Source organism: Mauremys mutica, chromosome 9 (assembly GCF_020497125.1).
Source record: "Mauremys mutica isolate MM-2020 ecotype Southern chromosome 9, ASM2049712v1, whole genome shotgun sequence".
Taxonomy (NCBI): domain Eukaryota; kingdom Metazoa; phylum Chordata; order Testudines; family Geoemydidae; genus Mauremys; species Mauremys mutica.
Genome location: NC_059080.1, coordinates 81091815 through 81117407, shown reverse-complemented (window position 1 = coordinate 81117407; position 25593 = coordinate 81091815). Strand labels below are relative to the sequence as shown.

Below are 25593 nucleotides of genomic sequence, written 5' to 3'. Positions count from 1 at the left end.
GAAAACAAGGCCTTATGCTAGTGTAAATCCAGAGTAACTCCCATTGAAGCCAACAGTCCTAATTCTCTTCAGTGAAACACCACTGACTGCTGTGGAGTTACTCTCAATTTACACGGGGGTAACTCAAGGCTTGCATACACAGACATTTAGTTCTTGGCAAGCTTGACTGTAACTCTACCCCACACAAAGGCCTGGTCTACAGAGGCCACAGCAGGGACTCAGCACAGTGCTGCGTGAGAAGCGTAACAGAAAGCCAAAGAATCAAATGGACACTCATGGAGGGAGGGAGGGGGGACTGAGGACTCCAGCTATCCCACAGTCCCCGCAGTCTCCGAAAAGCATTTGCATTCTTGGCTGGGCTCCAAGTGCCTGAAGGGTCAAAAACATTTTCCTGGGTGTTTCAGGGTGTATGTCGTCAATTTACACCCTTCCCCTCCCCCCGAAAGAAAAGGGAAAAAAATCGTTTCTCGCCTTTTTTCAATGTCACCCTATGTCTACTGCATGCTGCTGGTAGATGGGGTGCTGGAGCGCTAAACAGCAGCATCCTCTCCTCTCCCCTCCCTGGTGGCAGACGGTACAGTGCAGAAGGACTCGTATCCGTCCTCGTCATCACAATTTATTCTAAAGTCTTGCATTCTACTGATGTCAGACAAACAGGCCTGAGTTCCTGGATCACAGTTTATGAGATATGATGTTAGAGATTCTCTACTCATACGGTACTATCCCCAAATAGATACATTGATTCAAAATCCTTGCTACCAGACTAGCACTCTCATGTGCTGTTCTTTCAGTATTCTGGAATGGAAATTATCTGCCCCCCCTGGTTTAAGCTCTACGTTTTTATTCCATCTCAGATGTGGTCATTTCTATTTCTAGGCACTCATTTCCATCAGTTGTACTGCCTTCATGCATATTAATTAATTAATCCATATTATCATCCTTATTAAAAACCAAAGCGAAGTACTCACATGGTCACACTTCTGATCAGTGGGGGTGCTCAAGCTGATGATCCCACACTCCATAGAGGAGCGGACTGCTAGCAGGGCATTCTGCAAGAGGGGTCTTCGACTTTCCAACTCCCTGCCCACCTTGGTCTTCTAGATCCCAGATTTGTTAACCTTCTAGACACACTTAAAAACTTATCTATCCCCTCCCTCGACACACACACACACACACACACACACACTTCTGGGGTTAGAGTGGTCCCAAGGACTGGAGAGGTTTGAGTTAACTATATTATTAAATAAATATCCATCTGCAAATATAATTTTGTGCAAAGTCAGAACATTTCTTGCTGTTGTATATCTTAAGTATGCCCAGGAGATAGGATGGGCACATATAGAAGCTTTTATAAACCTAAATAAAGAGTTTTATAAGCTTAGTGGTGATCACTGTATCCACCAGTGAAAAGCATCCACCACGGGGGCAAAATTCATTAGTGTCCATTTAATAATTCACAATATAACCCAACATTGTAGGGCAAGCAGTGAAGAAAAATGCCTTACCCACTTAACACTGCAAAAGGAGTTTAAGGCGGCAGAATGTAACTATCCATGTTGGCACTGGTCCAGGACACCAGACTCAACACCACTGCTGACACAGAAAGAGACTTGGGAACTTCAATATCACAAGTGGTCAAGACCTCCATTTTACATCTCATGCAAAGCACCGCACCTCCAGCAGCAGTGTCCCCTGATATCACCATGTTGAGGCACCAGTTCAACACTGGCTCAGAAAGCCACTGACTCTCCTTGAGCACTGATGTGACCCAATGGTGTGTTTAGTGTGTGAGATCAGATGGGACTGCAGTGCAAACTGCTACATCTGCAGCTTGTAAACAAGTCCAAAGAAAACAAGCAAAGAGCCAGTTAAGGCTGAAAGACTCCTTAACCTACCCAGTACTGCCTAGGCACAGCAGTGTGTTTATAATGATGCACTGTTCAGACACCGAAGGTGCTTAAGCGGAAGAAATTGCATTGATCCAGAGTTTCATCCTTTAGCTCTAAATTTTCTGTCTTATCTTTGTTTAATCCAGACCCTTGGCATAGATTTTTGTAAGTGCACACCCCCATATTTCATTGAGTAACAATATGATGCCAGCTGCTCTTACGTCTCCAGGGGAATAGGATTAAGTTCATAATGTACAGTCTGTCTTTTTTAGGCAGTATGACAGAAGAACTTGTGACTTGAGTTTCAGCAACAAATATCCCGGTCTCTGTGAAATGGATCCAGATCAACCTAGCTAAAGAAAAACTATAACAGAATCTTTATAAATACAAGGCATTTTTAAACTAAGCCATATGGTCATGATTAATAGCAAAAGGTCTCACTCCTTTCTGAATAAACGGCAATGTCTATTAAAATACCATTTACACAGAAGCACTTGTTATACTGACATTAAGATTACCAGGATTCAAGTAAGAAAATGGACAAAATTAGGACTATGATAATAAATGCCTCGCTCAAATGGAGAGAGATAAATCATGAAGTAGTATGTGACAGGAAGATACGAGTTAGATTAAAACGGAAAGTCTATAAAACCATGGTCTGCTCAGTTTTAGTGTCTCACATTGAGCATTGGGCAACAAAGAATAAGCATAAGCAATTGATCTGTTCAACGGAGGTGTGAATGTTGAGATGGATGAAGGATGTAAGTAAGAAACACCATGCGAGGAACACGTAGTTAGAGACATGCTCAACATAACACTCAAACGAAAAAATTAGGGGACTACAGACTCAGATGGGTCGGTCATGTAAAGTGCAGTCCTGACAATTATGTGGGTAAGAGAGTCCAACCGATCAATTCTGAAGCAAAAAGGGAGAGAGGCCAACCCAAGAAGAAGTGGTGGGATGTCATAAAGGAAGACATGTCGGCATGTGGTGTGATAGAAGATATGGCATTGAACAGAACACTTTGGAGGGAGAGGGCTTGTAGAGCAGACCCTATTTCATGAAGTTTGCACAAGAAAGAGGAAGAAGAAGAAGAAGAAAGGATCAGAAAAGCATTTGCCATCACTACAGTTGAACTCTATCTCCTTTACCACCACCCCAACTCCCCAACCCCCATCTCTGGGACACTTTAATAGCAAGTGTAATAAAGTGTTTGTAATATTAGTATTTAGGAAGGGATCTGTACTTCAGAGCTGTGGTGAAATGTTCTGAAATTGTCCATAGTTCCTTGATGGGTTCGTGATGTGCTATATAATCCCTACATATTAGATGCACACTGAATAAATAAAATAAATGTTATTTATCCCTGTTAGCTAGAAGCAGCCAAGCTAGATGCCTGGATTAAAGTGTCATGAAATACACTGGCAGTCCTTACTGCAGCTATTTGAGTTACTACTTCCGCCTTATGGATTTCCCAAGCTTTGCTATTAATTATCTCTACACATCTCCTAGTTCCCAGTTAAAAGTTCTAAGTGAACATGATAAAAAGATACATTGCAGCAGATATTACACATTAGGACACACTCAAGTACAGCTGCCTCACCAGGTAACACAAGTTGCAGTGATTTCCCAGACCCTCAATCTGTAGAATATAGTTTAGAGTCTGTGGATGAGCCACTAGAGAGAACTGATGGAGATAGAGGAGATGTCTGAACTGGAAGAAGAATTTGGTGATCCTGAGGCAAAGTTAAAGCTACCTTGAAGGGAAATTGTGCAAAAAGAACAGCTAAGCCACAATACCACCAAAAGAGGTGGGAGGTAGTGGTGGCTCTGTAGCACTGAACAGCTGGGCTCGTTAAGCTGTTTGGTTCATCTCCCACCTATCTCTATTGACGTATATGGCCCTCGTCATTAGAGTATCCACGTGCCTCACAGTAACTAAAGAATTTCATCCTCACAACACTTGTGTCGGGATACCATGATAGCTGTTGGGAGGTATTGTACCCATTTTACAGTTGGAAAACTAAGGCACAAAATGGATTAAGTGACTTTCCCCAGGACACATAGGAAGTCTATGGCTGAGCTGGGTATCCAGCCCAGGTTCTGGAGTTCCAGTACAGTCCCCTATTAGCCCATCTATCCTCCCCTAAACTATCTATGCGTCTTATTTAGATTGTTGGGAACTGTATCCATTTTGCGTCTTGTATAGGGCCAAGAGCACTGTCTGCATTTAAATAAATGACATGCCAACTAATAATGACTGAAAAAATTCAAGTAGTTGGTTGTCTATATGCCCCCTCATTTGAGCCAGAAGTTGAGATAGCATCAGTTATTTTTGGGTACAAAAAGGGAGGTTAGTTTTATAAAGCAGGCTCTTTATGTCAAGTTTCAGCCAGCTTCAAGAAGCAGTGGGAATAAAGGCGTATTTTAGAAATGCTGATAGACCCTTAACCATCAGCAAAGTGAATGAGGAAACTACAGCATTAGCACTTAGGACTGAAAATCACACAGTTGAGTTTTCATCCCAGACAGATCAGGCAATGTTAAGACTTGCACAGCTGTTTGATGCTGGCAGAAGTCTGAGGTTTGTTTGGGGTTGTTGTTTTTAAATTGTAATGACAGATATTCCAAATAATCTTGTGTACCAAGTCCAGTGAGGGTCCTGCATTGACAAAGATCTGCTTAAATCTGTATAGACTGTAGAGCATCAGATATAGAAATCTGGGGGGAAAACCCACCAAAGAGTTGGAAGTTAGGAAGGAGGGGAAGTCAGGCTAGACCTTTTGTTCTTCAAAAAACTGCTGAGTCCCAGTACTCATCTTTTTTCCTGCCCTCTTTTTCTGTCCCTCCTTATATGCTGTACATCAGATGGATGTAGAACTATATTATTTGTTTTGAAAAATTAGGCAGCAGATTGAAATTTTCCAAGCCAAGCATCACAACTGAAATTATGTTCAAGGAAAGACTTGTAGTGCTCTAGAGAACATTATCTGAGCATATGGGCAGATTCTCCAGCGTAACTGAACTGTAATATTCATGGAATTAAAAGGAGTGTAGCCATTTTCACTTGTTTGTCAGGCCACAGTTTTTCCATTTTTCACAAAGAATGTAAATCCAATAGCCATGCAAATGTAATTGGTGGTAACAATGCCTTTAAAATAAAATGCCCCCCCTCCACCCCCAATATGAGCTTGTTCTTGGAGAGGGCTCTGCCTGAACAGCATTGGTTTAAGCCACACCCCATCTGTCTCTGCAGCCTGCAAGTGGAGCACTCACACAGGAGCTGGGTGCATGTGCTGCCTAATTTCCATTATGCTTCCAGCACAAAGGAACTGGGAGCCAGCAGCTGGCCAACCATCAGATTGCCCTCCTGCCACCAATCTCTCTGATGGCAACTTGATGCCTCCAATCCACTGAAATGAAATGAAATAAGATCTTAAAAGTAAGGTCCTGATCATGCTCCCAGTGAAGCCAACGGCAATGCTCCCAGGGATGTCAATGGGAACAGGACTGGGTCCTAATATTTTAAAGATTCCACAGTGCATTTATTTATTTTCAGTACACTTTGCACTTGGAATTTTAAGCTGGTTTCTGATCTGGACTGGCTCAAAACCACTGACTTGATAAGAAGCCACAGAACTGGTTCTTCTCCCACCTCCACTTCTGTCACACACACATACTCACTGTCTCTCTCTTTTACATAATCCACTGACAGGATCATTCTCTTCAACTGCCTACAATCAAAAACTGCCAAGCAGTCGTAGGAGGCAAAGCACTGTGGCTGAGGTAGAAGCATTAAAAATCATGCTGTGAAATATGCATGGCAACACAGCCAGCTATATCTTTAAAGTTATCTACAGAGGCTTTAAGGGGGAGAGGGGAGTATTTGTTTTTAGCATAAAACAAGGCATCTTCATTAGCACATCATTTTGGATAGCATTCAAGTTTGGCATAAATGACCTAATTAAAGCAGAAAATGATCTGGGAAAAACAAGAATCTTCAACCTGAGATATAAGGGAATGAAGGACCTGGCACAATTCCCATTAAAGTCAATGGAAACACTCCATTTGACTTCAGTGAGAGTTGGATCAGGCCTTAAATCTGTGTGATAATCATGTCATTTGCAGGGGAGCCAGAGTGCATTTATTAACATGTATCAGCTTCAACATCTCCTCAGATTTAGGGTTCTCTTTGTGTTTTTTCACCAATGTCAGAATTATCCTTTGCAGTTAGATCATATCTTTCTCCAAACTTCCAGCCCATTTCCTCTCCTCAGGAAGGAATTGCTTCTCAGTGTTTCTAGTTTTGGGTATATTTGGAATTGTAAATAGTATTAATCATAAGGATGGACATCAATCTGGTTACAAATTAGGTCCAAATCCTGCAGTCCTTACTCAGACATTATGCAGTCAAAACTCCCATTGAAGTCAACAGCAGTTTAGTCTGAATAAGGCCTGCAGAATTTAGCCTCAGATTTCAGAATTTTTCTAGAAACAAGCTATTAATGCCTCTGAAAGGGGCCAAAGATCTGTTCCTGTGTGGGTCCCTGAATGGGGTGAGTAAGAGAGGTGCAGTTATTTGCATTAATGCATCTGCAGCATAATGTTCCTTTGGAAAACCAATGGGAATAATTACTACCAATTTAAACACTGTAGGCTGTAAATGTAACAGCTGCACTTCTCATAGGAAGCTGTGATTTTATTTTCTCTACATTCTCTCAACACCCCTGCCACATAGGTAGGTATGTGCCGGAGAAACTAAGGCAGAGAAGTGAAGGCTGCACAATGAGAAAGTATCAGATAGATTGCAGGAGTTCCTGACTCCAAATCTGTGCTCATTCCACTAGCCTGTACAGTCTCTCACTTCATACTAGGGCTATTAGAATCTACTGAGCTATCAAACAAACAGTTACAAAAGGGCATTCTAGTGATGTCATAACCTCTTTAGTGTTGCCTGGCAGAGGCCAGATCCTACAGCTGTCACCTGCATATTATCCCCATTAGAGTCAATGGGAGCTTTGCAAACATAAGAACTGCAAGATCAGGTCTTGGTATAAGAGAGTATGATGCACAGAGCTGCTCTGTGTGGTAAGCTTTGGTTACCCACCTCCCCTCTTTGAAAACGCATGCATGCCCAGTGAGCTTGACCAGCCAGACTGTGATGTCATTCTCAGAGGGCAGTATTTCTGGGAATCTGTCACAGTAAAAATTAATCAGCAGGTTTCTGACTCTGCAATGTCATTTACAGATCCACTACCTGTGTTGCCTGTACTTATAACACCGGTGTTAAAAATAACCCAATCTATGATGGTGTCCAATGATCTTTCAACAATCGTGCTCAGATTAAACTACCCATACTCACTGAGAAATTATTCTGGACAACTGGGGTTCTTCAGAGTCTCCCAGATCCTCTGGGGATATTACTTACTAGCAATTCCAGATTCTACAATGACAAATTACACCTGACTGTGTAAATTAGGAAATTATGTTGCCCTTCAAATGCAATCCCTTAAGGGCTAACCTCTTGTGCCATCTCTGTTAAACTATCATAACTGCACAAATGCCTTACGTTAAACTCTGTGCTCAGTTACACACATGTATAAATTTGGAGTAACTTCAGTACAGTCAGTCTGGATTTACATCAGTATAAATGAAAGTAGAATTTGGCCTTAATTTGGTCACATTAAATTCCATTGTATCCAAAGCCTCTTCCATAGAAAAAGGATAGCTTGCAAGAGCAGAAATTGCTGGCCACGAAAATCAATCAATTGCAAATATGCAAAACAAAAGTTACCAGTAACTCTAAACACACAGTCACACTCCATCCCCTACTCCTAAGGACAAGATTCTGCCATTCATACTCCTATTGAGTAGTACCATTGTACAAATAGCCTTGTTGATTTCAATGGGGCTACTTATGGAATAATTCAGAGCAGAATCTGAACTTAGATTGCTACCTCCTCCTTTCTAGGAATCAAGTAATTCCAACACCACACAAAGGATACGTTCAAGGTCTAGTAGAACAGATACACTAACATCTTGAATACATACAAATTAAATTACAAAAATGCTAAATTTTCTAAATTAAAGTAAGTCCTTAATAAGTACTTGTATTAGTTGATACAAGGAAGCTTTCCAGATATAGCAGACTGAACATCTGAGAAAGATTAAAGTGACACTCTTAATTACACTCTTGTACATTTCTGTGTTAAGAAAAAATGTTGTAAGAAGCATTAGATTTTCTAGGAACATGGTTATGATTTTGTCTGTATTTCATTTAAAAGAGATTCCTCCTTGTCCTCACTTAGCAAGTCAGATGAAAGGTCTGTAAGTGATCATTAGGATAAGACACAGTAACTAATTTAGAGACATTCTACCCAACATGTGCTGTAAAAATGAAAACTTTTTCTATGCAGATATTTGAACATCATTTGTAATTCAGTCCTTTTACATATAAATACTAACAAGAGCTATATGAAACACTACTTTTAACACCATCCACAAATAATGGTGCTCAATTTATTTATGTTTGGTATCATAACTAAAGAAAAGAAAACTCTTTGTATGAAATAGCAAACGCGTATGCCTGCAGAAACATTAGGACTCAAATGCCACTAAAGAGAGCTTGTAAGTATAAAACTTAGTATTTTTAGTAGGATTTTTTTTTAATGTCCCTTTTTAAAAAGACTGGGATTTTGGAAAAGGGAATTCCTTTGTAAGCAGATGAGTCACCCAGGGTAAAGAGATATGACACAAACATTATGAACAGTGAATATTGTGCCCATACCTATATTTCATGCCAGTCTGCTTTGCAGTTGATTCTTTTAAAGAGATATGGTGCTGAGGGGTAAACGTCCCCAAACTGCGAGCAATAATAGCCACCGTCCGGAATTTTGCCCGGGCTGCATTCACTACGTTTGGGGTAGTGGTGTTCTGTTTGCTGATAAGCCGGTCATCACCATTTCGATTCTTCAAGTTATGTTCTGTACAAGCTATGGAAACTTGCATTGCTCCCACAATAAATCTTTATTCACAATCCAAATCTTAGAGAGTACTCAAAACCTTCTCAGACTCTGAGAACTGGGCAATAGGACACTGAATGGCTGGAGATTTTAGTCTCAAATGCTGCTAAACGAGTCTTCAAATCTGAACTCAAAAGATGACTGAAAGTAGTGGAAGCAGCAGTGGTAGATGGTGCAGGCAGAGGAGAACAGTACGGTGTCCCTGGGATACAAGTGAACAGATAAGCACTGAACTTGGTAAAGCAAGCAAGAGAGCAGACAACTTGATTTTCAAATCTTCCTTTGCAATAATATCTACTGCTTAGACAAAAACATCCATCTAGTCAAGTGCTTTCAGAAACAAAGCTGTACCTTCATGATTAACCACAAGAAGCAGCATCCACTCCGTCTTGATGCAGGCTTGCATCTGCTTGCTGGTTTTAAATCAATGCAGGCATACTGCAAGATGTGTCTTGAACACCCTCTGGATCACAAAACGCTGAACAGGCAAGCTTTGGACTGAAGAAATATCTAATCACAAGCAAGTCTCTAAAGACCAGGAATATCCATCTATTCTCTCTGTCAGATGCTGCAAAATACATCATCTAATCAGGACTCTTTTCACATATTCTTAGTTTCAAGCCCTGGAAAGACAAAGCTGTAAGTCTGCACCGATACGGTTTTGCAGCTGCTCTGTGGAACATGCAGAGCTCCCTGTAAGAAGCTTGCAGAAAGCATGGGAACGGTTGCTTTTTCGTTTGTGTGCAACATAGAGACAGGCACTAGGAGCAGATTCTTCCCATAAAAATAATTGGCAGCACTGCTAATCAAGGAGAGGACTCATCACAGTGACCAAACAAATTGACGTTAAAACGCGTTAACTATAAAAATAGGGAGGAAATGCTCTGCTGGTGAATTAACACATTAATCCCTTGTCTGGCTCACTAAAATACTGCTTTAAATCCCATGGTATCAGCATGTCAGGGTTAATCTTTTCTTCACATAAGAATCCCAGCTAAATTAGCTATAGTACAAACTCTTCAAACCAATTCCGACTCACAACTTGCTGCAAATCAGGTTGCAATTAAACAAGGAAAGACTGGCACCAAGCTGACAAGTCATTGACCATCCTCCACCCTGCTATGTAGGGTGACCAGATAGCAAGGGTGAAAAATGAGGACAAGGGGTGGGGGGTAATAGGCACCTATATAAGAAAAAGCCCCAAATATCAGGACATCTGGTCACTCTACTGCTATGGAGCCACGTTTGCATGCTGGGCACGCTGAGGAGGTGCGTTCAAATGGCTGAGTTGTGGGCATAGCCCGGGGGCAGGCACATGAAACCTATTTTCAGAATTGCCCAGGACCCCCTCAGGGTATGCTTAAGAACTAGTCACAGGCCAGGTAGGTGTAAAGCAGAGACATAGACAGATTCTTATTAGCCCTCCATTCGCTGCTGCCAACCACTACAATATAAAAGAGACAGAATCTGGAGGATGATGAGATGGGGGCAGAGTAGTGGTAGGAGATAGTAGAGACTCAGATACCATGGTGATGAGCAGGGATGCTGGAACAATTTGTGTAGTGAGGGTGCTGAGAGCCATTGAACCAAACTGTAAACCCTGTATATGATGGAAACCACTTCGAGCCAGGCGGTTTAGCAGCACCCACTAGTTCCAGCCCCTATGGTGATGAGCACAAGAACTGTGACAGTGTTATGGATTAGATGTGGAAGAGAGACCAACTCTCTGTATGTGGCTGTAGGAGAAAGAAAAGATTCTTGGGGTGGAGATGGTTGTGGAGATAGAGGCAAGCAAGATTTTTGGAGTGGGAGCTCGGTGCCAACAGCAATACTGGAATTGTTTTCCCAGAGGTGAATGAGTTAGAGGAAGCACAGTAGTTCAGAACCACTGGAAGGAGCTAGTATGCAGCTGGAGCTTCCCTTTTACCTGGCATGTCAAACTGGAAAATATAAGCAGTTGTACTTTTCCAAGCTCCGCCCATAAATCACGTTCCAGCCTTAAACTCCTGGAGATGCAAAAGTAAAAATGAGACCTCACTCACAGCACGTTGGACAGATGTTCAGTCTATTGCACCCAACTCCACGGCAAGTTGTTGCGGTGAGTTCTGTGCTACACCAGCTCGTAGGTGCCTGGCAGCATGCTGGGTGCATGTGCTGGAGGTGCTCCAGGCATGGGCTCTTCAGGGTCTAGTTCTGGGTGGACACTCAAACACTTTGCTTAACTGAGGATTCCTTTGTTAGCGCTGCCAGAACGAAAAGTTGCAAGTACCCTTGGTGCAGCAACTTTAACAGTTATAAACAAACGAGATAATCCCAACAGTTCCCAACCCATCCCCTAGCAAGAAGCCCAAGCCAGGGGGATAAGCAGTAACACAAGGTCCTGGTATAATCCTTCTGCATTGTCTTCTTGACAAAGAGCCGCAGCTAGGTATCGGCAAATGCAGCTACTGCTGGCCCTTGTCAGCAACAGGGTGCGTCCTCAGCCCAGCTCGCAGGCCTATCAGACGTTTCCTTCCACAGCCAGCTCCCAGACGGCTGCCTCTGGCCTGCTGTTCCTAGTCTTATGCAGCCTCTGGCACTTTCTCAAACCAGCCCCCTTCTGACCTATTGTAGTTCTTCTCTTTCCTGTGCTGGAGGGATTATGGAGCCCCTCTGCTGGCTGGACATTGATCCGGGGGTAAACATGGTGCTCAGTAATGGGCCAACAGTGTCGATACAAAGTCATTACATGTACTCTGCCTAGCTTCACTCACAACTCAAGTGCCACCTGCTCATAGGTCAAAATGAGATGCCTGGCCCTCTTCTTCCTTGTGCATTTTTATCATCAATGAAACAATTAACTATACTAACATTTAAATAATGATTGCTCGGCTCCAATGTTAATTACCCCTAAGTCCACACAACTGAGAGTCAAGCAGCGATCAGTAACACTCAGGTCACATGTTCAAAGCTAGATGCTTAAAAAAAGAAAGCTACGATTCTGGAATACTAGGCAGCAGTGTCCAAAAAACCAACCAACTGAAAACCCACTCTCTGAGATGCCACAATCCAACCTAATTCAATCCCAGCATATCTTGCACTGTACTTAACTTAAAATGATAGTGATCTAGAAGTAGGGTTGCCAATTTTGGTTGATGTATTTCTGGAGGTTTCCTCACATTCATCTTTAATTAAAGAGTATGTAATCTTTAATGCCGGGAGACTCCAGGGAAATCCTGAAGAGTTGGCAACACTTCTTAGAAGCAAATATCATGAACCATGTAGGGGCTTGGCTAACAGAGCCCTACTCATTCAGCCAGAGTAGGGCACAGTTTCTAAAAACTGGCCTCTCGAGAGGCCCTGCAAGCAGTTCCTTGGCTGTTGTGAGGCTTGCAGATATCCTGTGACTCTGCTTTTCCACAAAAGTTCTGCCAAGAATCTTTCCCATCCCCTTCTACCTAGCTTCCCGGTACATATTTAAAGAAAGTCTAGAGAGTAGAGAAAAGGGCAGAACAACAACTGAGTGGCACCTCACATATTCCTGGGCAGAGCCGTAACAAGGAATTTTTGCGTCAGAGGCAAGGGCCGGCTCCAGGCTCTTCTGTGGCAATTCAGCAGTGGGTCCCTGAGTCCCTCTCAGAGAGAAGGACCTGCCGCTGAATTGCTGCTGAAGAATGAATGAAGCCGCGGTGGCAATTCGGCGGCAGGTCCTTCCCTCTGACAGGGACTCAGGGACCCGCCGCCAAATTGCCACCGAAGCAGCGCTGCCAATCGCGGTAGAGCTGCACCCCTCTGCTTTGCGCACCCCAGGCAAGTGCCTCACTCGCTTCGCCCTTGTTACGGCACTGCTTCTGGGGCTGCAGGGACCAGCATGGGTGTAGAGGTGGGCATAACCCGAAGAGGCACAGAGAAGGAGACCAAATCTTCAAAATGCCTGGGATGTAAGCACAGCCGAACTCTGAGTGCACGTGTAGCACCAACAGACCCCAGGCATCGGGCAGGATCAAACCTGGGACCTCTGAAGCTCAGCGTATAAGCCTCGACTGCATGAGCGAGCTGGCCTGGCTGCCACTAGATGGGGACAGAGCACCACACAAAGCAGGCCTGGGTTACATCCACCTTGGAATCACTGATTAAAGGTCATTTTCAGCCGGTCTCTGAGCACCCGTCCAAAAAGATTGTTTCCTTGGAGGTACAGAAGAGTGACCACCTACAGAAGGCAGTACACATGTGCATCCGGACCTTTGAAAGCAGGGCTCTTTATGACAGCTTAGCCTTTGGCAGATTAATGTCAGCTCAACAGGAAACATGGAAGAACCACACCAATGCTGACTGGTTGTAGAGGAGTCTTAATAAGTTATTCAGCCTATTTACTTAATTATTAGTTAATGCGTGTACAGTACATTGCTTTTAAGATGAACAGCACTATAGTAGAGTTAAGAATTGTTCTTGTTATTTTTCAAAATGGGGAGGAGGGTTCTTAGAGTGTAATTAGTTGTATTACCAGTAGCACATAAAGGCCACACCAAGATAAGGGCCACATTGTGCTAGGCTCTGTATAAACACAGGGTAAGAGACAGTCCCTGTCCCCCAACAGCTTACAGTCTAAATAGATGAAACTGAGTGAGAGAGCCAGGCTGACCTGGTTTGATGGGTTCAACCCCAAGTTATAGTTAAGCTTTGTAAGCCTTACTCTCTGATGCAAGTTAGCTTTGAGCCAAGCAGGTTATGAGCTGACTAACAAGACAGAAGTCTAAAATACAAACATCCGTTGCTAAAAGGTTATTAAAAATGTTATTTTGCAAGCTTATTTCCAGGCACGTTTCTGATGTTTACCATATAGCTAATGAAGAGAATAAAAGCTCTGTCAAAGGACAGAGTAACATGATCATCCCAAACTAAACTTCTTTAGAATTTAGTGTGTTGTTTCAAACTTTGAAAGGGGTAATCTAGTATCAAGCCAGCAGCTTTGATGATGATACTACAGACACAGGTGCTTTCTGTAGAAATGAAGCAACCAGTCTCTTGAGCACAGAAATCTAACATTCAGTGTTAAAAGCTTTCAGCCCTCATCACTTCAGCCTTATTCTGCTACCCTTCTTCATGGGCAGTAGCGCATTACTCTCGAGGAGTACCAGTGGTAATACTCTTAATACTGGGACCCTCTCAAAGAATTCTAACAGGTTGCTGAGGCACGATTTCCTTTTACAAAAGCCAGGTTGACTCTTCGCAACAAATTGTGTTCAGCTATGTGTCTGATAATTCTGTTCTTTACTGGAGTTTCAACCAATTTGCCTGTTACTGAAGTTAGGCTTACCAGTCTAATTGCCAGGATCACCTCTGAAGTCTTTTTTTAAAATTGGCATTTCATTAGCTAACCTCCTGTCATCTGGTACCGAGGCTGATTTAAGTGACAGTTACATGCCACAGTAAGTACACCTCTACCCCAATAGAACGCGACCTGAGATAACACGGGTTCGCATACAACGCAGTAAAGCTGACATGCTGCTCTGAGCAGCCTATTAAGGGTGCAGGGATGGGGCTGAGGAGTTGGATAAAGGGCAGAAGGTCTCGGGGGCAGTCAGGGTCTGGAAGGCAGGAACTGTGGGGAGGGGCACTTTGGGGGCCCTGCAGTCCCAGAGTGGCCCATGGGGATTAGCGGGGGGCTGGGAGCAGCCCGCTCTGCTTCCCTCGCTCTGGCCCCAGCCAGGTCACTTGGAGGAGGTGATTTGGGGGAAGGGATTTCCCCGCCTCCCGCACTCACCAGCAGTGGTGGAAGCAGAGCAGTCCAGCCCACTCCACTCCGCCAGCTCCCAGCCACGGCGCTCCGCTTCCCGCCACAGATGAATGCGGGACCTTTCCCCAACCCGCACCCCCAGAGACACAGCTGGGGCCGGGGCAAGGAAAGCAGAGCAGGCTGGGACCACGTTGCTGCACTTCCCGCCGCCGGTGAGTGCGCAGGGTGTTCTTTCCCCAACCTCCCTGCACTCACCGGCAGCAGGAAGTGGAGCACCGCAGCTGGGAGGTGGCGGAGGGGAGCAGGCTGGGGCCATGTTGCTCTGCTTCCCGCCACTGCTGGTGAGTGCCTGTCGGGGGGTGGATAGGGGTTGGAGCAGCCAGGGGACAGGGGGGGTTCGGTAGGGGGTGGGGTCTTGGGGGTGATTAGAGACAGGGGTCTCTGGAGAGGGCGGTCAGGGAACAAGGGGGGCCAAAGCAAGTTCGATATAACACGGTCTCACCTATAATGCGGTGAGATTTTTTGTCTCCCGAGGACCACATTATATCAGGGTAGAGGTGTAGTTCTGCAATTTCATATTTGAGTTCCTTCAGAACTCTTGGGTGGATACCACCTGGTCCTGGTGACTTATTACTGTTCAACGTACCAATTTATTCCAATACCTCCTCTATTGGCACCTCAGTCTGGGACAGTTCCTCAGATTTATCAGCTAAACAGAATGGCTCAGCTGTTGGACTCTCCCTCACATCTTTGCAGTGAAGACTGATTTAAAGAATCCATTTAGCTTCTATGCAACAGCCTTTTCTTCCCTTAGTCTTCCTTTTAGCACCTGATCACCCAGTAGCCCCACTGCTTGTTTGGCAGCATTCCTGCTTCTGATGTACTTAAAAAAACATTTTGCTGTTAGAGTTTTTTGTTAGTTGCTCTTCAAATTCTTTTTTGTACGGCCTAACGATAACTTTTATACTTGACTTGCCGGTTTATGCTCCTTTTTCTTCAGTAGGATTTGACTTCCAACTTTTAAAGGATGCCTTGTTGCCTCTCACTGCCTCTTTTACTCTTAACCATGGTGGCATTTTCTTTAGCCCTTTGTCTGTTGTTGTTTTTTTTATTTGAGGTATACATTTATTTTGACCCTCTACTGTGGTGTCTTTAAAAATTTCCATGCAGCTTGGAGGCATTTAACTCTTGTGACTGTTCCTTTTAGTTTCCATTTTATTAGCTTCCTCATTTCTGTGGGCTTCCCCTTTTTGAAGTTAAATGCTACTGTGATCAGAGGCACTGTCTTTCTGAGTTGCCAGGGAGTGCTCAACCCCTGCTCTGCCCCAGGGCCTGCCCCCACTCCACCCCTTCCCCCAAGCCCCATCCCTACCCCACCTCTTCCCACCCCATTCTGCCCCCTCCCCCAGAATGCACTCCACCCTTGCTTCTCCCCCTCCCTCCCCAGCACCTCCTGCACACCGCTGAACAGATCCACGGTGGACAGGAGGGACTCGGAGGGAGGGGGAAGAGCTGATCGGCGGGGCCACTGGCAGGCAGGAGGCGCTGTGGGGAGGGGCTGATCAGGAGGCTGCCAGTGGGTGTTGAGCGCCCACTTTTTTTTCCCCTGGGTGCTCCAGCCCCAGAGCACCCACGGAGTTGGTGCTTATGACTGTGATGGCCTTCTTTGGTATTTCCCCCCCAACAAGGATGTTAAATTTAATGACATTATTGTCATAGCAGTTGAGCTATATTCACCTCTTGGGCCAAATTCTGTGCTCCACTTAAGACTAAGGTTCCAGGACTGGCTGCATTTTCTGACTTTCAAACACTCATTTTCTATCTTGTATCTTAACCTGAATTTCCAGTGCTTTACATTTTTAAAGATTCAGACAGTGGTGTTCTAGTATAACTAATATTTGTTGACAACCTGGAGTGTATCTGAAGGGAGAGTGGGTGCGTGGGTTGCATATAGTACGTGTCTACAAATGTAATCCTAGGTGTTTTGCAATCACTCACATGCAGATGAAGTGCCCACTCCCGCTGTCTCTGGAAGCTCATAGGAATTAAACAAAAAAACAAAACTTTGATTAAGCAAAACTTCTTGTCAAAAACTCTTCATCCTATAGAGCTCCCTAGTGATGACCATGAGCCTATAGATTGCGCTAAAGGGCTAAATCCAACACGTGGCAGCTGTGACAGCCAGCTATCCCTGTCAACCAGCCGTTAGCAGGGAGACACAAAGCACACTGAACAGTAAGTGGCACATGTAGCTATAGATATGCACAAAACAGAGGCCTTATTGAGTCCACTTCGGAAAGGTGATACCAACTGTTAAACTGACATTGAGGGGGTTATTTTTAAAAGGGTCACAACTTAGCCTTCTGGTTTGTGCTTTTTGCTCTTTACAGACATAGTCAAGTAGTGTGGTTACACATAATGACAACAGGGGTGCTCAAGTTCCTTGGAGTGAAAAATGGGCCTGGTAAAAATGTGGGTCTCCAAGTGCATAAACAAGCCAGATTTAAAAAATACATAAATATGTCCCTAAATGTCTATTTACAACATACCAGAGCAATCAGATTTTAAGATAAATGGTAGAATTGCATCTCTGTCTAACCTCACTCTTCATAGAAAAAGTAATTTGTATTATATCTCAGAGAGATATAATGGCCCCCAGCAGTCTTAGACACAAAAGGCTCATTCAAGGATGGAATTTCAGACTTAACTCTTAACTCCTTAGCTCTCTGAAGTCAACCCCTTTGCATTTCTTTTACGCTTATACCAGACTGCTAGGTAGGGAAATATTGTCCAGGAAAACATTCCAATTTCTTCCCCCAGTACAAATAGCCAAATCATCCCTTAAATAAGAGATTCAACATACAATATAAAGCAAATGGTTTATGACATACAACAGCTAATTATATTTCCCTATTTTACTTTTTCCATTTTCTCTGTTACTACTATTTATTATTTGCTATTCATGGCAATGCACTCAGTGCTGTACCAACACAAACATAAAGATGACAGGATGCTCTGGGAAATTCAGTTTTAGATGCATTTATTCAGGGGTGAAAGCAAGGCGGTACAGGCCGGTACGACATACCGGAAAAAGTGGCCGCCTGTACCGGCCCGTACTCGGCTGTCTTTAAAGCACCCTGCTTAAAGCGCTGCTGCAGCAACCCTTTAACATTGCTGCCCCTTTTGCACCCCCCGTCGGCCGCCGAGGTGGGGGGGAGGGGACAAAAGGGACAGCAACATTAAAGCGCTGCCGTGGCAAAGGATCCTGCTTAAAGCGCTGCCGCGACAGCACTTTAATGTCGTTGCCCCTTTCCCCCACTACCCCCAGCCACCAACGAGAGGGTGGGGGGAGCAGCTACCCCGCGGCCGGCAATTTAAAAGAGCCCGCAGCAGTGGCCGGAGCCCCAGGTGGCATCGGCCAGGCAGCATGGATGGGCTGGGGGACACTGTCCTCCCCCCCAACCCCACCTCTTCTGCCCAAGGCCTCGCCCCTTCCAGGGGCCGGAGCCAGCCCCCATACTGGTAAGTCTTCGGCTTTACTTTCACCCCTGTATTTATTATAAATTTGTTGACTTGCTGCAAAGTCCATTTCTTTGCTCAGGATTCTGGGGAGGGCTGAGATGGTTGGAGGGTTGGGTGGAGATCTCTAGACAGAAAATCTCCTTCAGACCAGATGTGCCTGGCCCTTCCCTAGGATATGTCTACACCTTGAGCTGGAAAGTTGTAAACTCCAGCTCGATGAGACACACCTGCAGTAGCTCTGATTGAGCGCACTGAAAGTACAGTAACTCCTCACTTAACGTCCTCCCGCTTAACGTTGTTTCGAAGTTACATCGCTGCTCCATTAGGGAACATACTCGTTTAAAGTTGTGCAATGCTCCCTTATAACGTCGTTTGGCTGACTTTACAAGGGAACATTGCACAAGTTCCTCCTCTCCACCTCCTCCCCCTCCCTTCCTCCCAGTGCTTCCCCCGCTGCCAAACAGCTGTTTGGCAGCACTTAGGACTTTCTGGGAGGGAGGGAGGGAGCGGGGAAGCTCCCCGCCGGCAGGCAGGGCCACCAGGAAAGCGCTGCTTCTCTCCGGCCCCTGGCTGCACGGCTGCCCCTGCTCCTCCTAAATCCTCTGGCCCGTGCGTGCTCGCAGGGCCGCATTCCGAAAGGGGCTTTAGAGCTGCAGGCCAGGGCCCCAGGGCCTCCTTAGCCCAGGGCCCTGCAGCCCCTAAAGCCCCTGTGTTCCTGGTGGCCCTGCCTGACAGGAGAGAGGGGGGCAGCTCCCAGAATCGCGGCCATCTGCACACCCCCTGCACCAAACAGGAGCTGCCCCAGGTAAGTGCTCTGCACCTCCTGCCTGCCCCAGCCCTGAGCCTCCTCCTGCACCCCCACCCTGAGTGCCTGCCCGCACCTTAACTCCCTCCCAGACCCTGCACCCCGAGCCCCGGGGGCAAGCCAGGGGCACCTCCCCACCACAGTACAGTATATAAATGCCTTTTGTCTGCCCCAAAAAAATTTCCTTGGAACCTAACCCCCCTCATTTACATTAAATCTTGGATTTGTTTAACATCATTTCACTTAAAGTTGCATTTTTCAGGAACGTAACTACAATGTTAAGTGAGGAGTTACTGTAGAATGTAGCTCAATTGGTGCAAGCGGTGAGACGAGCTAGGATATATCTACTGTCTTAGGGTAGGTCTATACTCACCGTCCGGGTTGATGCGGTGAGTTCGACTTCTCGGAGTTCAAACTATCGCGTCTAATCAAGACGCGATAGTTCGAACTCCCCGCGCGCTCCGGTCGACTCCGGAACTCCACCACCGCGAACGGCGGTGGCGGAGTCGACCTTGGAGCCGCGGAGTTCGACCCCGCCGCGTCTGGACGGGTAAGTCAGTCAAACTAGGGTACTTCGAGTTCAGCTACGCTATTCGCGTAGCTGAAGTCACGTACCTTAGTTCGACTCGCCCCCCTTAGTGTAGACCAGGCCTTAGATGGGTACGTATTTAGAGTAGCTAGCTCCTTCCACTGCTCACACCACCGCAGCTACACTATTTTTAGCATGCGAGCTCAGTCAGAGCTAGCGTAGGTATGTCTCCTCAAGTTGGAATTTACATCTCCAGCTTCGCACTTAGACATATCCCTGGGGTGCAGTTCTATCTAACCTAACTAGATACCTATATAGCCCTCCTCACCATATTGTCTGAGTGCAGTTGAAATTAACAACAAACAAGCGCTCTGCTCTACATCCAGGGATAGCTTGAAAAGTAGAAGAGTTGTGTCTCTCAGTGTGGTTAATTACTTATTGAGAGCAATGGCAGGGGCTTTCCTTCCCCTCCCTTACACTGCTCTCACAAGGGTCAGGCAAAATCACAACACTTGCTACAACAATTATCCTTCTGTCAATCCTTCAGTCGAGAGTACTCACACACACACACACACACACACAAGTGTATACATAACTTATTATGAACGCACTAGTTGAGGACATCATAGATTAGTTCTTAGGAGGGATCTGAATGAGGAAAGAGTTGTTCACTTTTCCTTCTGTAGCTTGCTGGGTTTTCACTTCAGACCCATAGCCTCTCTCAAGGGCATGCTCCACAATTCGACATCCATTTGGAATTTTAATTTTTTTCCCCTACAAACCTCTGTTCTGATTTGGCCTCTCTCCTCCTGTCTCTTTTCTATCTTTAGTGTTTGCTTTCTTTTCTTCCTTTCCTTCACGTCTCTCCCTCCCCCCACCAGTCTCTCTTCCCCCCGCCACCTCTGTCTCCTACCTACTTGCACCTATCTGCTGTATTCCAGCCCTTTTAGTAGTCAGAACATAGGCCTTGCTTGCCTGCTAAAAGGCTCAACTTGTAATTTATTTATTTATTTTAAGATGGGTAAGGCCATGGGACTACTCGATCTGGTTGGAAAATTTCAGTGAAAATGGGGAAGGGGTTACTATACTCAATTTTCTAATTTCCAATGAGTGCCAAGGACTAGTCACATGACTAAAGATTACTGGCATGAGAATGGTTGGGCCCAATCAAGTATTACTGAGGTTGAATGGATATGAAGTGGATTTGTATGTTTCACTCTGCACAGGCAGGTGATTTCTAGGGGCAGATTCTCAACTAGTGTAAATTGTCATAGCTCTGTTGACTTTGATGAAGAATCTGCCCTACTGTTCAGCCTTGTCATAAACATCCTGTGAGTTATTCCAAGAGATCCCCATCAGACTAATACACTGTAGTGGGAGACAGCGAGACAGATCCTAACTCACTGAAGTCAATGAGTGCTTTTACCATTGATTTAAAGAGAAAAAGTATTGGGCCCTAAGTCATCTTTTCTAAAGCTTTGAGTACCTTTACTGAGAGTCACTGCCTTTGTCTTGTTCGATAGAATGTGATTTATAAACTTAAAAGTGAAAGTCCGGAGACATTCGTTGGCCAAAAGCTTATTTTAAACTGGTCAGTCTTCTCTAATCTCTCCCATTTTTGTAAATCTCTTTTTCCTTTCCTTCAAGAAAGCAATTACATAATTGAAAAATATTGATCCTACCCCCAATATCATATCAACTAAGTTATTTTTTAAGGTACTTGTTAGTCCTAAACTAAGAAAATTAGACTAGCACCTTTTTCACCGGTGAAGGACTGTAAAAAAAAAAATGACTTCCTACTGCTAGGATACATCCAACATTAGAAAAATTTAATTGTATTAAAGTGGCTCTCTGACTCTGACCTCAGATTTTGCATCTGATCTCAGATTTTGCTTTTCAGTGGCTCAGTTACAGACCATTTAATCTGTTTGTGTTGCCTTAGCTCCATTTTGAAATGGAGCATATCAACAAACACAAATCAACTAAGTGGTTATTAGCTAGTATTCAGAATGTATTGATATGCTGCATACAGACTATAGAAAATGTATGTTGATCATTTAACATGGCAGGTCTTAACATTATTGTTTCTTGTCCTTAGAATTCCACAGCAGACAGTATTAGCAATAGCATGATTCCTTAATTAAGCAATATGTGCTGAATAGGGAATGGGGTTATCAGATAATTGTCCTTTTGGGACATTATGAAGCATAAGGTGCAGCAGAGTGTCTCTAATGTCCCATGTTGTGTAATTAATCTTGTGGCAAGCAGACCTCATAGATTTATTAATAAAAAAAATAAGTCTTTTTTCTATAAAATGGTCTCCAGTTTAGAATGTTGAGCAGCCGTTGTAATTGCTCTGTACAATTGAACTGTCTGTTCTCTTACAGAGCTGGTCAGAATGATCCTTAATCCCATCAGTTTTGTAGTCTGTCTTTTAAAAGTATGGATCCAAGTTCTCTGCACTGAATGGGCACGTTGGCACATCATTTCCCTGTCTGACATGTCGCCCCCATACAAATGTCACAGCGCAGTGTGATCACTATGTGGATAGGAGATGGTTAAGTCTAAAGTTAGGCCAAAAAAAACCCTCTCAGAGCTATCAATGTTACAGACACCTGCCCACATCACCCCTGTCAACTTAATCTGTTCTGTCTTTTCAACAGAAACAGAAATTTGTGATGGGCACATCTCAAGTTGATGGATTCTCTTTATAAGACACTGGGATCAGACCCTTCCACCCACACAGATGCTACAGAAATGTGAGCAAGCCTCAAAGAAGAGTAAGAGGGCTAAGCCCCATGTCTCTATTGGGATGTTCTGACTGATAGTACAATATCGTCCTGATATGCTGGCGTCTTATTATTGCTAGGGCCCGACCAAATTCACAGTCCATTTTCGTCAATTTCACTGTCATAGCATTTAAAAATCGAAAATTTCATGATTTTAGCTATTTAAATCTGAAATTTCACGGTGTTGTAATTGAAGGGGTCCTGACCCAAAAGGAGTTGGGAGGGGTCGCAAGGTTCTTGTAGGGGAAGTTCCCTTACATCTGCACTGCTACTGACCACGGCGCTGTCGTCAGAGCTGGGCAGCTGGCCAGGAGCCCAGCTCTGAAGGCAGAGCCACTGCCAGCAGCAGCACAGAAGGAAGGATGGTATGGTAAGGTATTGCCACCTTTACTTCTTCGCTGCTGCCTGCAGAGCTGGGCCCTTGGTCAGCAGCTGCCACTCTCTGGCTGCCCAGCTCTGAAAGGCAGCAGCACAAAAGTAAGGGTGTCATGGTATGGTATTGCCACCCTTCTGCGCTGCTGCTGGCAGGGCACTGCCTTCAGAGCTGGGTGCCTGGCCAGCTGCCCAGCTCTGACGACAGCGCCGTGGTCAGTAGCAGCGCTGAAGTAAGGGTGGCAATACCATGACCCCCCTAAAATAACCTTGCGATTCCCCCCACCCCTCTGCAATTCCTTTTTGGATCAGGACCCCCAATTTGAGAAATGCTGGTCTCCCCCGTGAAAGCTATATAGTATAGAGTAAATGCACACAAGAGACCATATTTCATGGGGGAGCTCAGATTTCACAGTCCGTGATGTATTTTTCATGGCCTTGAATTTGGTAGGTCCCTAATTATTGCTATCTGCAGTTTAATTGAATTCATTAAGGGCTGAGTGCTGCAGAGTGTGTGTGTGTCTCATCAATCTCCCATGCTAATGGCATCTAAACACCAATCATTAATTTCCTTAACTAGTTAAAGGTTTTGGATTGTAAACAGCAGTCCATACCGTACAACCATCCAAGATAAGGGTGCAGCGTCAGCCATTTTAAGATACAGAATTGAAGGTTTCACTTTGCTACCCTGTAGACACTGAATTCATACTTAGTAAGAAAATAACATTGAAAAACATTATCTTCAGATCATCTGTTATAAGGTTAACTATATAACAGCAGTGGGAATAGGGCCAGAGCCCCTAGCCAAGTTCACAGCAGCTAATAATCCATCTGCTTTATGGCTAGGAAAATAGACATGAAAGGTTGCTATTTCAGCTAAAAGCATTTGTTCTGAACACTAAGTGCCCTATTCTGCCTTCCCTTACACAAATGTAAATCTAAAATAGCTCAGCTGAAGTCAATGGAGTCTTCTCAACATGAAAAATGTGGAAGTGGGAGCAGAATCAGCTCCTCCTTTTTTTCAAAAACTCTTCTATAAAAATGTAAGGCTAACTTACTGAATCAGTCAAAAAGGACTGCTGATAAATTCTTATGAAAATTGGTAAGTTAACATGTAGAGTGGCATATTTAAATATGTTATTCTTCACTGAACATGTCTGAATGCTTGTTAAGGTTACTTCATGTGGCACTAGAGGAAGGAAGATCTTGTGTGTACGGCACTGCTGTGGCACTCAGGAGAAGTGAACTCTGCCCAGTCCTACAATTGATTTTCTGTGTGATTTTGGGTAAGTCACTGGACCTCATCGGTCAGACGGGGAGAGCATTGCTTCCTTACCTTACAGAGGTGTCAAGCTGGTATTTCATTAATCTCTGGGAGGTATTAACAGACTGTGCTAACAGGGGCAGTATGAGTATCTGGACAGGAAAGTTGGAGACAAATACACATTATGATGCTTCATGTTCTTCCTAATTTGGTTTAAATTGGCTGTTTACAGGTTTCTTGAAGGATTTTGAATTTGATCCCTGACGTTTTTAACAGGACATCCTCAACTGGGCTTTAGAAAAACCCTATTATTGATGGTCAGAAGTAAAGGCATACTGGCAGGGACATACCCATAATGCACTAGACTTCTCTCTTCTCCCTCCCCTTTAAATATTTCATAGTAGTTGTTCTAGACTCTGTATCTTCTGTCCCAGTGTAGCTCGCTTTTGATTTAATCTGTGGTTCTTCTACTCAAAACAGACATGCCTACATTTTCTGCCTCTGAACTGCTGATGTGCAAGGTCAAGTTACCAGGTGTTAAAGGCTGTTTTCATGGAGCAGGAGCACAAACTCTGACTACTGACTGCCTTTAGTTCTCATGTAAAAAAGGACTAGAAACATCAAAATACAAGTTGAGACCTATGAGAATTAATGAATGCAGTGGAGGAAACACCGCAGGACCACATGAGGAACCAGAAAAGAGCTACCACTAATGCTTGCCCTCCTTATATTAAAGCAAATAGAGGCAGACACTAACCACTCAAGTTATTCAAAGTCGGGAGAAATGAGTGAAATTAGGAGTGCTATTTCTTCTAATAATTCTTGAGACTAGAGAGGATGTTTTATCTGAAGAGAGAGCTAAAGCTTCAATACGGCTAGGATTTGTTTCAATACAGTCATGGTTTCTTCCTAACCAGTCTGCTTATCCCTATTTTATCATCATAGAATATCAGGGTTGGAAGGGACCTCAGGAGATCATCTAGTCCAGGGGTGGGCAAACTTTTTGGGGCGAGGGCCACATCTGGGTGAGGAAATTGTATGCAGGGCCGGGGCAGGGGGGGTGGAGTGCGGGATGTGGAGGAAGGGGCTCAGGACAAGGGATTGGGGAAGAGAAGGGGTGCAGAGTGTAAGAGGGGGCTCAGGGCAGGGAGCTGGGGTGCACGGTGCAGCAGGGAGCTCAGGGCAGGTGGTTGGAATGCACAGGAGTGCAGAAAGGGGCCCAGGGCAGGGAGCTGGGTGCAGGAGGGGTGCGAGGTACAGGCAGAGGGCTTAGGGCAGGAAGTTGGGGGGCGGGGGGCAGGAGGGGTTTGAGCTCCAGCCCGGTGCCGCTTACCTAAAGTGGCTCCGGGGTGGCAGTGGCGCACACCAGGGCCAGGGCAGGCTCCCTGCATGCCTGCCCTGTCCCCATGCCACTCCAGGAAGTGCTGCGGCCCCTGGGGGTGGGGGTGGGGCAGAGGGCTCTGCATGCGCACATGGAGCCCTTTGCCTCCCGGCCCGGGGGCTGCTTCTGAGAGCAGCGCCGGGCCCGCAGCACCACCAGGGGTAATCCTGCGGGCTGGATCCAAAGCCCTGAAGGGCCGGATCCGGCCCGCGGGCCATAGTTTGCCCATCCCTGATCTAGTCCAACCCCCTGCTCAAAGCAGTACCAATTCCCAGACAGATTTTTGCCCTGGATCCCTAAGTG

General features: G+C 44.9%; 1 protein-coding gene and 1 long non-coding RNA gene across 6 annotated transcripts in view; one reads left to right on the top strand and one right to left on the bottom strand.

The window, feature by feature from the left end:
- Positions 1-25593, bottom strand: part of KCNAB1 (potassium voltage-gated channel subfamily A regulatory beta subunit 1) — a 263905-nt gene that overhangs the window by 162238 nt on the left and 76074 nt on the right. Inside the window, exon 1 of one of the 5 annotated variants that reach the window (XM_045030791.1) lies at positions 8678-8898. The exons of the other annotated variants lie outside the window; for them this stretch is intronic. Coding sequence (XP_044886726.1) covers positions 8678-8898 — 221 coding nt within the window. Of the gene's footprint in view, positions 1-8677; positions 8899-25593 lie in introns of those variants that run through there. 5 annotated transcript variants of the gene reach the window in all.
- On the top strand, positions 6873-24611 carry LOC123377648. Its single transcript, XR_006582263.1, has 3 exons — positions 6873-6978; positions 22148-22243; positions 24390-24611. It is a non-coding gene; the product is annotated as an uncharacterized LOC123377648 (long non-coding RNA).